This window comes from Azolla caroliniana, unplaced genomic scaffold, assembly GCF_043228905.1.
Source record: "Azolla caroliniana isolate FFs.n. ecotype wild unplaced genomic scaffold, voAzoCaro1.0.p SCAF_11, whole genome shotgun sequence".
Taxonomy (NCBI): Eukaryota; Viridiplantae; Streptophyta; class Polypodiopsida; order Salviniales; family Salviniaceae; genus Azolla; species Azolla caroliniana.
Genome location: NW_028230446.1, coordinates 17,321,461 through 17,336,259, shown reverse-complemented (window position 1 = coordinate 17,336,259; position 14,799 = coordinate 17,321,461). Strand labels below are relative to the sequence as shown.

Here is a 14,799-nt window from a genome sequence, read left to right as displayed (position 1 = left end):
GTGCTCCTAATTTTTGTTAAGGAGCTTCAAAGTTTTGATGCATTCAAGTCATTTTCAACATACTCAAAGAGAATTAACACATCTTCAAGGACAAGCACGACATTGAAGTGCAAAATATACAAAAGAATACAGTACAAACTCATCTTTTTAAGGGGATTTTCATCGTTCTATATAGAATACAAGAAAAAATTATTAGAGCTTGTAAATGAATGTGATGTCATCCATGGGGTAGGAAGGGGGTGCTGTATGAAGGAACTAAGACCTCATATGTCATCATAGTTCCCCTTTAAATCACTCCTTTATAAAGATATATATTACAAATGTGAGGATTTGGGTCTTCATGAATGTTAAAACAAAATTTTGCGCATTTGCTCTCCTCCCACAAAACTCATCAGATCGGCAATGATTTTGTTTTTGTTGCATACTATATATCACATAATTGATTTCTCTCTCTCTTCTTTTTAGGGGTGGTTGGGATTATGGTCAAATGTGCAAGACCAGTACCTCAAAGGGGGTGGTTCTCAGATACGCCTGGCTATAACTATATATAGCTCAAGCTTTTCTATACTTAAGTCCGTTTGTTGTGTTTGAGATATTTAGCAGCCAAGAAGGTGAGAAAACGTATGATAACAGCAGCAACTGCAAGCGCGAGCATATCGTAACCAACCCAGTTGTAGTCTAGGCTCCGGTTAGTAGAGATTTGTGTCCACACAAATGTGTTGACTGGCGTCGAGTCATTGAGCCGTGGGCAATCACAACTAGGACATGCATTTTGGTTAAGCTTGCAGTCCGCATTCATCCCATTATTCATGCACGCAGCCTTGTTGACATCGCAGTAGAAAGCTATTGAGGTAAGACCATCTAGAGCATATTGTAATGGATTTGTATAGTAAATTCCAAGGAATTGGGACAGAATCCTGTTCCTTGGGACAACTAGCCCCCCGGTTGCTACCCATATTCCCACCACTATTGGTACCAGCACAGATGCAATCTGTATGGAATGCCACAATCATATAATGTCATCTTACACTTCAAGGGAACGCATTACAACACACACATATGCATCAGTTTTAAGTATTTGGCCATAGGTTTGACATATGGGGTAAATGGTATTGGTATATATGTATGATGTATTGTTCCATATGTATGCAGTATCAGAATATGGTATATGCAAAAGCCATAGAGATATGGATGAGGTATATGGTATAGCTTATAAGTATGTGTATAGGTAGATGCAATATGGTCTTGGCTAATGTGGTACATGAATCTGTACATGTATACACATGTATTTCAAATAATAAATGCTTCTTAGTTACCTGAGGTATCTTGCAAATAGCAGTCAGAAACATCCCAACAAAAGTGACCACAACATAATACTCCGACGAGAGGAACCAGTACTTGAAAACCTGGCCTGAAGATTCAACTGAGATTTTTGTCATTGGTAAAAATATACTACAGAACAGCAAATTTGCAACCATCACATAGGGTATCTGCGTTAAAAAGGAAAATGCACACCTAGCTATTAGTAAGCAAGCAAGGACTTGTCATATATATTAAGTACCCATCATCATTAAGTTAAGGGGGAGGGATTTGGCATGGCCTACCTCCGCAAGGGTATAGGAAATGTTGTATAAAGAGACACGAGCCTGTTTCACTGCACGTTCTCGTTTTTGAGCCGCATTCACTTGGATCATTTGTGGAATCACATTTTGTGCATTTGTCATTCCCACCAAAACACAGCTTATAAAGATAGCACCAGAACGAGAGTTCATTCCAGTGGTCGTACGAATATCAATATTGTAAAATACTGATCCTAGTATGATGCTCTGAAGCAAAAAGCCAATCATTCTACCCCAGCTATAGTTAATATTCCTCCAGTATTGCCTTTGGATGGAGATAAAGGTTTGCCAAAAAGTCGAAACAATATTAACACTACGATCGAAGACTTGTATTCCACCTTTTGCACGCAAATGACGCTGAAGTTGTACATGATTGTGAAGGGCGAGTTCACTGATACGATACTCGAATGCAAAATCTTTCGGAGATCTAAATGCACTGCGTGAACCAATCACGTCAATGGCATAAGTTGGGACACTCTTATTTGGGGGGCATGGAGGTGTTCCTGGGATGGCCTCAAAGTAGTTCTGTACCAAAACAGAATGTTTTAAAAATATTGTGTAGATTGTTAAACTATATTTAAGGGGGAAAATGAAAACCTTCAAAATACTTCGACGTTTAAAAGAAAACCTTCAAAGTCCTTAAATTTTTACATTCTGATAGGTTTTTACGATTTTTGGGGGCATTCTGGTCTTTTCTCCAAAGTTTTTGGAGTCTCATAAAGTAGTTAGTAATAGTTCATATATATAAGTTACCTTGATCATCTCACAGTCCTTTCCCGCTTCTCCAAAGTATACAGTCTCCCCACCTTTCAATATCTGCACCTTCGTGAAAACTGACAATATCCTTTGTGTAGGATATTTTAGTGTTACTAAGACGACTCTCCCTGTATTTGCTATTTGCTGCATAAGCACAGATAAAATCAGATAAAAGAACAGTATTATCTGACAAAAGGTTACACAAATGGCTTATATTAACTCCTCAAATGCAAGTAACAGAAAAAAAATGTCTTTAAAAAGAAAATAGTTAGGATAAAATATACTCATGATTAGCTAAGAGATGGACGGAAACGTCACAGTGGGTTAGTTAATAATAAATCTACACTTACTTGAAGGCATTTAATGATCCGAAGAGCACTCAGACTATCAAGACCCTTGATTGGATCATCCAAGAAGAGCACACTAGGATTTGCAGCTAATTCTGCTGCTATAGCAAGTCTCTTCTCTTGATCAAATGTTACATCATTTATTAAAGAAACAACAAGCGCATTGGCTAATGGTTTGAGTTCCGTCAATTCCAAAACCTGCAAGAATGAAGATTTAATAAAGAAATATGTGCAAATATAAAAAAAAGCCAAGAATAAAGAATCACACAATAACTGAAATCTTCCAAAACCTGATCAAATACTTGAGTTAGACCTACTATTTGAAGTAGTCACTAGATGAAAAGCATAATGTGATGTACAGTGCCTGTTGTCCTATAGCATTTTGTTAAGGTATCAACTATGATTATGTCTCCCTGAAGATTTGTAGGAGAATGTAAACTAGAGGTTTTTCGTTCCCTCAGAAGTACGATAAATTTACAAGACCCACAGTTTAAGACGTAAGATACTATAATTTTAGGCTAAGTGTAGTCTCAACCCTACTGATACCAATGGATAAACCTGTATTTTGTGCATTTTAACCACATTGACTATTTGTTGAGGTAATTCTCAATTATGTGTGAATAATATAATATACATAAACCTAACAAGAGAAGGACCAGTAAAATATTCAACAATCAGAATCATATGTAAAAGCTGCATTACCATCAGATAGAAAGACTACTACCATTTGTAAAAATAGAGAAAAGATTACACATCTAATGCTCTCTTGACAAGACAGACATTCAACCATGGCAATATCACATAAAATCCTGGAAGGACCAAAATGTGAAAACCTCATCAAAGTTTCCTCACCATTTTACAATATATAAAGAACAGCAAAGGCAAATTAAAACTTCTGAAACAGTTTGATGAGCAAAAAGATAAACGTGAAGCATGTCATTTTATGGCATTCAAAACAGAGTGGTAAGATACAAAAAAGAAACAACAACGTGGAACTCACAATATATGCTCACAATTACCTCTTCAACATATTGATCTCTTCTTTGTTTATAACAAGATTTCCCAAGCCGCATGGCTGCACTGTAGGCTACCGTCTCTTTCACAGTCATATAAGGCGTATATGCCTCTATCTTATCAACATATCCCATGATACGGCCAAAAGTTGACTGTGACTTTGGAACACCATTTATTAATATTTGGCCCCCTATCCTTTCAGTTAACACTTTGCGTCCTGCAGACATGAACACAAATTGTTAGAAGCTAGAGAGCCAAGATTTTTAGCTTGCATTTGCCACATTTCAGTAGTCAACAGTGAGAAAAGTCAAATTCCAGTATTCTAATGTGTTGTGCCAGCAACAAAAAAAGTTCAAGATATTTGCAGCTAGAACAACAGTCAAAGTATGATACGTGAAACATGCAACAAGATTCAGGATGCATGATATCTCAAACAAGCAATAAGGTATTTTAATATACCTTCAAAGTATTCTTACAAGTATTGTGGCAACAAGAAAGATATTAGCCAGACAACATGAACAAGGGCAATGATCTATGGCATTTTGAAGCAACAAAGTCCAGCATGAGGCCTACCCTAGCATCTGTTTAAAATAAAATACTTCCTACTTACAAACACTCATGGAAAATGCACTTTCAACTTTTCTACGATGCTACTAGCATGTATTTTGTACTTCTAGCCTTGAAGATTAACTCACGCATCATACTAGGAAGAAATAAAAGCCCTCTCCTCCTAGCTCAGTCACACATTTCAGGCAAAACATATGATATAGCTCACTGGTTTGTTTCATTGGTACTGATTCAACATATTTCATCATCAGGTAGATTTCTATAAATTATACCTGCCAAACAATTAAGTAGTGTTGTTTTTCCAGCTGCTTGGCCTCCGATGATGGCTACCATATCATTTGGTTCACCCCATCCAGAAACACAGTTAAGAATTGTGCGTGGTCTTTTAATGACAGGTAATATCACATCGTAACTTAATTCATGCCATGATAGAGTGACAGGAATGGGCATAAGAAACAGCTGCATCACTCCATTCTCGACATCTTCTTCTTTTGCTGAGTGCTTGCTACTTTCTTTCTGAAAAATAGTAATGAAAGTGACACAACAACAATTAGACATCAAACCTTGATAACCTTTTTCTTTACAAACAAGGGACAAGGTGAGTGTAGTTGCCTCAGTGTGAAAAGTTTTGAGCGTTTTTAATATCTTGGCATGCTGGATCTTGCTAATAGAAAAATATGCAAGAATGTTCCAAACCACTAACCACGCAAACAATACAATAACAGAAAGGCCAATCCACCTAGTGTCTGTGCGTATCTGAGCATTCAGCAGCCATGCATGGCCAATGGATTCATTTGGAAACCTCAGACATTGAGGGATAAATGTTTTATTGGAAACATTTTGACATGGTAGGCCGTAGTCAGGAGAGGTAAATTCATTAACCACCAGTGCAGTAACAGCCCACTGCAATGGGTTTAAGTAATAAACCCAAATCCAGTAGCTCGGAACTTGATAACGAGGCAGAAGAAACCCATTAAATAAAATAAAGAGAGTCACAAAGACACCTGAAATGAAAGAGAAACTTTCAGTATATCCTTACATTTACATAATCTCAACTAAAAGAAGGGGAAAAATTTATATCAATCCCACTAACCTATGACTAAGCCAGCCTTATCTTTATCTGGAAAGGCAAAACTCAAGAACCGTATCATTGATGCACCATTTAAGACAGTCAGAATAACAATCACATAGTATATAAAGAAGTGGCGTCCTCCATTTCCAAGACTCATGCCAGTTAGAAAGTAAACTAGAAAAGTCCAGATTGTGCCCTGTCAGGAATAAGCAAACAAGCAATAAAATAAGTTAAATGTACCTCAAAACTTAGCTATGGATAGAAAGAAAGAAAGAAAGAAAGAAATATATTAACGTCTTTTAAGAGGCCAAAATGCATTGGAAACCAACGCATTGAGCATGCCCAAAATTGTACAACCCCGCACCATAAGTACCCACTCATAAGATGGCAGTGTCTTAACACTGAGTTAAGAAGGAAAACTAATGTCTCTAAGAAGTCCTACTGACCTATGAGACCTAAACTATTATTACAATAATCAAAAAGACAAATTAAGGAAATGAATAATGACACCAGATGAAACTCTCCATCTTAATCTTTATTATGATTCTGTTAGCAAAAAGTAATAACCCAAATGTTACCTTAGAATAGGCACATTGTAGTAGAGAATACTGGAGGATGATATAGAATACAATACTGACTTCTTTTAGATGCACTGAGGCCCTTAGCTAAGATGTTTCAACACAGATCACAATATAGAACCTTGATGGTCCTCACTAAACTTATCAATTTTGCATATTCATTTTGAAAAGAGATATCAATCCACAAATTAATGCAAATCAATGCCTCTTTCACTTCCCCAGATATGGCTCTTGTAAAAATATGCTTGCACAAAAAATGCAAAAAGCTAATGTAAAAGCTGTCACCTCACAGATAGAAAATAAAGAACTCCCAGCAATCTTTCCAAGAAGATACGATGTGGGACGGTAGAAGCGAGCTCCTCGTTGCTTGTAATATATGTTTCTTTCATCCATAAGTGCAGGAAGATGGCCCAAATTGAATAAGGTCATATTCAAGACAGAAAGAAAGAAGGCAGTCCGGTAGAGATTCATGTTCCGCTGGTCAGCATCATGCTTCACCCTAAACAGTAAAAACCCAAGAAAGAGAGCAAGGATCATTACCTGCATATTTCCAAAACAATAAAGAGGAAACATTTAGTATATAAATCTAAAATAAACAAGGAAGTAAAAAAAAAGGCATTACTATTTTCCAGGAGAGAAAAATTATATAATCTTTTTATAGACACTATAAACCATGCTAATGCCTTATCTACCACCCATTCAGTGAATTTGAGGACGCTGATGATAGGAGAAAAATACACATACTTGCGAAAGTCTAATATATAGACCGAATTTGTTTCTCCATGTGACATTGAATTCACGCTTCATCAGAAGAAAAGTTTCTGATTTCAATCCAAGAACATAATCTCCATGCTTATTCATGAAATCTGCATTTGGCTGTACAAGAAGTAAAGACATGTCACGATATTGTTTTTGTCAAGCATCAGGTATGAAAAGCAAAACAATTTCAGCACTATAACAGTGAGCGAATTTAATTCAATAATAGTTTCTTACTTTCGTGAACCGTCTCTCTAGCTGTAAGCGAACTGGTTCGGAAACATTGGCAACAGCATTTGATAAGTTTTCTTTTAATGGTGTTGATGAATCAGGAAGAGCAATGTATTGAAGCATCCCCTCTGCGCCACCATAAGCAATTACTCTGTCCTCAGCTTGTGGAGTAGTAGTATGCTCCATGGAAGGATTTACTAAACTTCCATCTTTATCAGCTGACCTTGATAAGAGATATGAACTTGATTGCTGTCCACTATCATTCTTGCGACCAATTTCAACAAAATCCACACCTAGTGGTTGCTCTCCCTGAAGACATAGTATTTCCAGCTTCCAATAAATGAGTGCACACATACCTTGTGTAGAAGTTGAACGAATGTTTCATAGAAACTACATTCAAGATCTTTACTTTGTGATTTTTCCCCTCTCAAATTCTCTATACCACAAATGTTATCATATATGATTCCATGACAAATTCACAATTTCCAATTTTCATTTTCCTACTTGTTTCTTTTCCAATGTTCCAGTTTTGCACTGAAACGGAGTGGTGTTTGATGTTGTTGAATACAGAATGGTACAAGTAAACATCCAAAAACAACATTCAGAACAATGAGACCTATGACTTACATTTTTTATAGAATTGGAAGATCATGAATAACCAAAACCTCTCCATTGTATCAGTATTCCATCCTGAACTTACTGCTAGCAGACAATGCCCTACCCACCTATAGGCACTCCTGATCCATCTTAGCCCTTGTCGCAAATAGGCTTATTTATAGAAAAGTCGGGATTTACTTATTTTGTCCCTCTCTACCTCCCTTCCACCCCCAAAAAAGGCATACATAACACTCAATCCACTTCCTCAACACATCATTAACTAAATGAAGAAAGAACCAATATAGAATGAATGCCTTGTACATACTTGTACCCACAGTTGTTGAAGTAGTCCTTGACTATCAATAACTCGGCAAATATCCTGGTGCATGTCCGAATTTTTATAGAGCAGTATAAATTCATCCAAATTCAGCTTTCTAAAACCTGGCTGTAAATATACAGCCCCATCTTCTGTCGTAACTTCTTGCAAGAACTCACCAATACTTAAATGCCTTGGTTTTTTGTATCTGCCAGTGCAATCAACTAAAGAATCTCAGTAAGATATACATTGAATGACCGAGCCATAAAAAAAATTTAATCACAAAAAACAAAAATTGATAATCCTCAAGTAGCCTCTTTCAAAAAGAACATGCTAATCACAATACCACTAGATAACATGGGATTTATTGCATCAAACTTTAAGAATTCACTCAATTAGCCTCTGGAATTCATCCAGTTCAAGAGAGTTCCAAGTCAATCAAATGACCCAATCTAATCTCATAGTCCACATTGGATGACATTTAAGAGATGTGCAAAGGTTCTCACTCCACCAACAAAACTTCATCTACAAGTGAGCATTATGCTTCTGTTTTAAGTAATATTGTAACTCACCCAAGGCCTTCAAAATAAGGCAAAGCATCTCGGCAAGGACCTTGGTAAACTATGCGTCCCTGGTTGAGGAGAATTAATCGATCAAACAAATCATAAACTTCAGAGGATGGCTGCGAAAGTGAAGCCATGAAAGTTATCTGCCGAACACGTGTTAAAATTCTGATAGAAGTGAGAAGATCATAAGTGATCAAGTCCTCTCCAACAGTGTTGAGCTCATCAAAGAAGTATACAGCATGTGAACCTGAGAACATCTCAGCTGCAGTTAGCCTGTGCCTTTCATCATCCGAAATGCTAGGGATTACTGCATTGCCGGCAATGCGATTTGCAACTTGCTTCAAACCCATCATGCTCAAAGTTAATTCAACCTCGGGGTCTTGTCCTGTCTTCAATACTCCTCCCAGTATCTCTTGTAATTCAGGTCCATAATCCTTCGGTTTGAAGGTTACAAGACATTCTCTTGCAAACTCAAGTGTTTCCCTCACTGTGAGGAGAGGGAAGTGGACATTTATATTGTCCACCATTGCTGCCAAGCGATGGACAGAGGTATCGCGCATGTGAACATCGTTGTATGTAATCATGCCTTCATAAGATCCTCCAGCATGTAATTTTCCAGAAAGAACATGGTGGAGACTACTTTTTCCACACTCTGGTGGACCTGCAAACACAACAAAATGCAGTTTTAGGAATGACATTCATTTGAAAATTTTGGAATATACGCACCCCATATACACATAACTAAAATAGAAGCCTATATCCAATGAAGAACTTTATTCCACCTAATAGTTTTGAAGCACGCCTCCTATAACTGTCCCCTCAATCTATAAACGTTTTCAACTAAAGCCACCACTTAGGTCATCATATTTCAAGCCTCCATTTTCATTACAAGATTAGATATTAGAAAACATTTGGCATGGAGTTTTCCAACTGTTGCTCCATATGATGTTGTTCCAGAGTCAAAGCTATTGAATCCTTCTTAATAGATACATTTCAATAGATACTTCCTTCATTAGGATTGTAGCTTCCTAAATTAAATAGTACACGAACTTGAGGTTCAGAGGACCATTTTCACTAGAACGCAAATTTTCTTGGTTGTAAGGAAATCATGTAAACCCATTCTAGTATATGATATTGGTGTACAGCTTGCTGGATATGCCATGTACACACTTCACTCGTATTTATGATCATATAGAAATATTGTAACTCACCTAAAACCAAGGTCAATGTCCCAGGCATTAGATAACCGGATATATCCTTCAAAACCTTCATCCTTTGAGGTGCTTTCCTTCTCCCGAAAGGCCCCCCTAAACAGTGAAATAACTGCAAATAAATAGTCTTTGTTCAAGTCTGATATTACAAAATCTCCACTAGTGAAGTGAAAGAGGAATAATCACAAGCTTTAAAAATACTCATACATTAAGTAGCATTACTTACTTTAGTTAATATGGTTTCATAGGCATCATCTGATACAAAAACATTTGCTGAGTATGTCAAAGACTTGAACTTCACAATCTGTAATCTCAAAAAGACTAGCACAATTAGTAGAAAAGGAAAAGACAGTGGAATAATGGTAGCTTGATTTGTTCTATTCAAGAGCATTTCCTTTTACCTAAAAATATGTTCATCTATTAGTTCAAATTAAAATCTACTATTGCAGCATCAAATCCATGGATCATCATCATCATAAAATTTTCAAGGGCCGTAATTTCATCTTCATTAGACTCTCGGATGTATGAGAATATTCCGAACACATATATTGGGATGTACAACCTACAGAGAGACTACAAAAGATCCCATATTCTTCTAACAATGCTCCGCTTCCAAAAGTATGACCTTATGAACAATATTTTCTCTTGGTGCAACATATTAAAGTATGTCAGGTATTCAAGATTCCTGCAGGTTGGATGTGCTTCAGATACTTGAAAGGCTTAAAAGTGCCTTGAAAAATAAAATCTCTTGAGTCTTTTCACAATCAATTTGATGTTTTGGCCATGATCATTTCTTAAGATAATTTAGAGAATGAAATGAATGGAAACAGCCCAGGTGCTATACCTAGTCATTTTAAATATGTAGGAGAACATATATCTAGCAAAGTTTGCAAAATAGAAGTTATCAAAAGCTTAATTTAGTGTCAAAATAGACACTGAATGCTATAGAATTACAAACATCTATACTTACTACACAAGGACTAAATTGAGGAAGTGATGATATTTTAGACCAGGTTCAAACCAACTAGGTCATTCTCAAGGTGATGGATAATCCTTGTGTTTGTTAAGGGAGTGTAGATGCATGAAATGCCATTATTATTGATGTAGAACAGGTTGAGATGCTTCAATCAATTTCGAGTACATCAATGTGCTATATCTATGCCTTTTTCTTAAGCGCTTAGCTGGAGAGGTTCTCTGATAACTTATGCAGTTCGACAAATTTGTTAATATTTATTTTGGTTTGTTGTTCTCAAAGACAAAAAAACATTTTCACGTGTAATCTCCCATTGTGTCTCATAGGCCATTTTGACCTCTTAAAAGTCATTAATATTTCATTCTTTCCTTTTGTGATACAGAAAAAACAGTTATCTAATACGAATTGCCTAATGATTTCTATAATATGGAACTCCAGCTTAAGTTTCTTTATTATTCTTGTCAAATTCCATTAATGACCAACTTGCCCCCGGACATTTTGTGTTCCAAAGCTGTTGTAATTATTGCATATCTTAGATGGTCTGTGAATTGGAAATGTTGATAATTTTCATATCTTGGGTGCTGTGACTTGAGTAGGAAAGGAATGAAACCTAATTCGATCTTAGGTGAGAAAAGCAAAAGGAACCATTTCCTTATGAAAATTAATTTGATCACAATGACACTTCCGCATCCAAAACAAACAAGCAAAAAATGGAAGATGAACCAAAGAAAAGTCATAAAAAAGACAAAGAAAAAGCAAACCTGGCTATTGACAGGAGGAAGGTAGGGTTGAATGCGCAGGTACAGTTTGAGAAGGCCATCTTTGAGAAGCAAATCAATACCTTGAAGTTCAGCTGCCACTGCAGCAGCATCAGCATTATCAGCATCTTGTAGGCCTTCAAGGAGAGAAGCAATCTGATCGGCTTCTTTTGTGAGGCCATTCCGACACAAGATTTGGTGATAAAGTATAACAACATGGATAAGAGAAGCATGGGGGGCACGTGCAAGGTTGGAATAGTATTTTGGAGACAAATCTATGACGGACGGAGTAGTAGGCACAGATCCAACTTGATCGGGACCGTTTTGACCTAGAACAAGTTGCGTCCGATTCTTGACTGAAGACGTGGCATCTATGACTGCCTGACGAAGTTTATCGGCCGCTCGGCTCCGGCTTGTAAGTGTGGGGTTCCGCATCAATCCAGCGCCAGGGCCTGAATTTGCAACTGTTCGCGACCTCTGCATGGCAATGCTTATGGACCGTTCGCGCCATTCTTTCAACCCTACATTCAGCAATGATGCTGCCTCCATCATCTCATCATCGCCACCTTGATTTTGTCCATGACTGTAACCATGACCATGACCATAACTGAGGCTTTGGCCTTGGCCTTGGCCTTGGCCTCTACCCAAGGCGAATGACCCTGTTTCATCCACTCGATCTAAGCCTAATCCAGCACGTACACTTGCAGATACAAACTGGGGTGTTCTTCGGGTGAGTGCAGATTCAGCTCCCCCAACTGATATGCCGCCAGTTCGTTCAGATGCAGAATTTCCGAGCTGAACTGAAGCTGACTTCTTTTGCCCTTCTCCTCCTTCCTTATCTTTACCAAGTTTTCGATAACTCTTCCGGCCAAACCCGTCCATCATGATGATGAATAGATAGAACTATGAACTCCCTCTTTCTATCTATCTATCTATCTCTCAAAGATCCACGAATTTGTGTTGAGAATCACTGACTGGGATAAAAGCCGAGTTAAGCTTGATTCAATTAACCCCTTTCTCTCTATCTCTTCAGGAAATTTCAATAACCTTCTTTGTTTTTCTCTTCCCTCTCTGAGAAAATCGCATGAAAAAGGAGAGAAATCAATGGGCGAAACTAAAGGCAAAAGCTCTGTTTCAAAACCGTAACATTCAGACAGGGACAGAGAGATGATCAAAAGCTTACAAAATTTCGGAAGGGTTTACAAACTAGGCACAATATTGAATAGACTACATACATACATACATACATGCATGGTGTGTATGGTTAATGAATAATTTGATACAGAGAGCAAAGAAGGAAACAAGAAATGGGTGAAGAGATGGAGAAACAGAGCAATATTTCTGTGTCTTATCTAAAAAAATGAAAATCGACAAGAAGAAGAAGAAGAAGGAAGGAAGGAAGGAAGGACGGAACTTTGGTAAAAACAAATACAAGGATTTGTTGCTTTTGTGAGATGTGGAGGGCCATTTAAGTAAGGAGAGTTGACTGAGCCAAACCGCCTCCCCTGCCTGCTCTTTTTTTCCATTGCTTCTGTCTGTCTGTCTGTCTGTCTCGCCCCTTTAACAAAATAGCCCTGCCTCATCTTTTCTTTGACCCATTCAACCTTCAAGACTGGTCTCCATATCCCCCCCCCCCCCCCCCCCCAATCCAAGCACTGCAGATTGTGGTGCTGGCATGGCCTCTCACACACACACACAATCTCAGACACATATACGCATGATTCTCCATTTTGTGGTAGATAATGGCATGGCATCTCTCTCTCACACACACACATATTTGTCTATGTCTTTTTGGCTTGGCATGCCATGGCCTCTCGGACACACGCACAATCTCAGACACATATACACATGATTCTCCGTTTTGTGGTAAATAATGGCATGGCATCTCTCTCTCTCTCACACACACACACATATGTCTATGTCTTTTTGGCTTGGCATGCCATGGCCTCTCGGACACACACACACACGCACACACACACACACGCACGCACGCATCCATCTCTCTGTGTCTCTCTTTTTCGTAAGTACCTTACCCCAGTGGTAAGTTGTTACACTACAAGCACTGTGTCTTGGGTTCGAAACCCAGTTACCTCACCTCTTTATTATATATATTTCATACATATCTCTTTTAATTCACTAGATGCCACTGTGGAATGTAAGGGTTGAACCCATGACCCTGGTCCTAGTCTCCCCATTGGGCAACCTTACCAACTGAGCTACATCCATCTGGGCATCTCTCTCTCTCTTTCTCTCTCTTTCTCTCTCTCTCTCTCTCTCTTTGGTGAAAACACACAATTATATTAATAAATGTGTGTAAAAAAACACTGCTTACAATGGGTGTGACAATGGAGTATGGTCACTCACTAACTACACTACATGGGTAGTGAAACATGTTGAATTGCCAATAGGCAAGACGAACACCCCAATAGTGTGTAAAAAACACACACACTCTCTCTCTCTTCTTTTCTTTTTCGTAAATGTGTGTTTATATTAAAACAATCATGACAATACAAAAAAAACCTTGCTATCAAAACTACTTCAAAAGTAGTGATGTGGCAAAGGGCAACCTTCTAAGGTTTTCATTGAAGGTGATAGAGTTTTAACATCCCCAGAGTATAAGTTTGTGTTTGATTATTTGAGGTACTTGGGCATGTGGTATATTTGGAACTTGTGGAATGGTTTATTATTTGATGGGCTTTCTGGAGTATATCAACAAATATGTAGGATAAGAGGAAAGTTGATTTGGCAATTTTCACAATTATGTTGTATGAGAACTTTGTCCCCGTATGATTTACACTCTCTCTCTCGGTAAAAGCACACACAATTATATGAGTTACACACACACACACACACACACATACTCTCTCTCTTTCTCTTTTTATCGTAATTAGCTTACCCTAGTGGTAAGTCGATAACACTACAAACACTGTGACTGTGTCTTGGGTTCGAAACCTAATTTCCTCACCTCTCTATTATATACTTCATCTCAATTCCACTAGATGCCACTGTGGAATGTAGGGGTTGAACCCATGACCACCTGGTCTTCATTGGGCAACCTTACCAACTGAGCTGCTGGCCTCACACTCACACACCCCCATCTCTCTCTCTCTCTCTCTCTCTCTCTCTCTCTCTCTCTCTCTCGGGTGAAAACACACAAATTCACAATTATATTAAAATAAATGTGTGAGAAAAACACCCTTTACAATGTGTGTCACAATAGAGTATGGTCACCCCACTAACTACACTACATGATGGGTAGTAGAACATGTTGAATCACCAATAGGCAACATGAACAAACACTCCACTATTGAAGAAAGAATTTGTACTTGCTCCAATAATTAAAATCGTCACATGAGTACTCCCTTCAACTTTCATAGATATGCTTTCACTCCATGCCCACCATCAAATACAAAAGCATTCCCCATATCCCAATTACGA

At 37.9% G+C, this 14,799-nt stretch overlaps 1 protein-coding gene across 1 annotated transcript; it reads right to left on the bottom strand.

Moving 5' to 3' along the window:
- Window positions 1–127: 127 nt before the first annotated feature.
- Window positions 128–12,351, bottom strand: LOC147858150 (ABC transporter G family member 29-like). The gene is made up of 16 exons (XM_087327402.1): window positions 11,365–12,351; window positions 9,857–9,934; window positions 9,631–9,742; window positions 8,426–9,080; window positions 7,863–8,061; window positions 6,947–7,249; window positions 6,698–6,829; window positions 6,239–6,493; window positions 5,397–5,571; window positions 4,576–5,307; window positions 3,742–3,953; window positions 2,726–2,920; window positions 2,373–2,519; window positions 1,605–2,144; window positions 1,317–1,490; window positions 128–991 (listed from the first exon to the last, which is right to left on the bottom strand). The coding sequence occupies exons 1-16, from the start codon at window positions 12,244–12,246 to the stop codon at window positions 569–571; spliced, it is 5,214 nt and encodes a 1,737-aa protein (XP_087183528.1). The 5' UTR covers window positions 12,247–12,351; the 3' UTR covers window positions 128–568.
- Window positions 12,352–14,799: the final 2,448 nt, after the last annotated feature.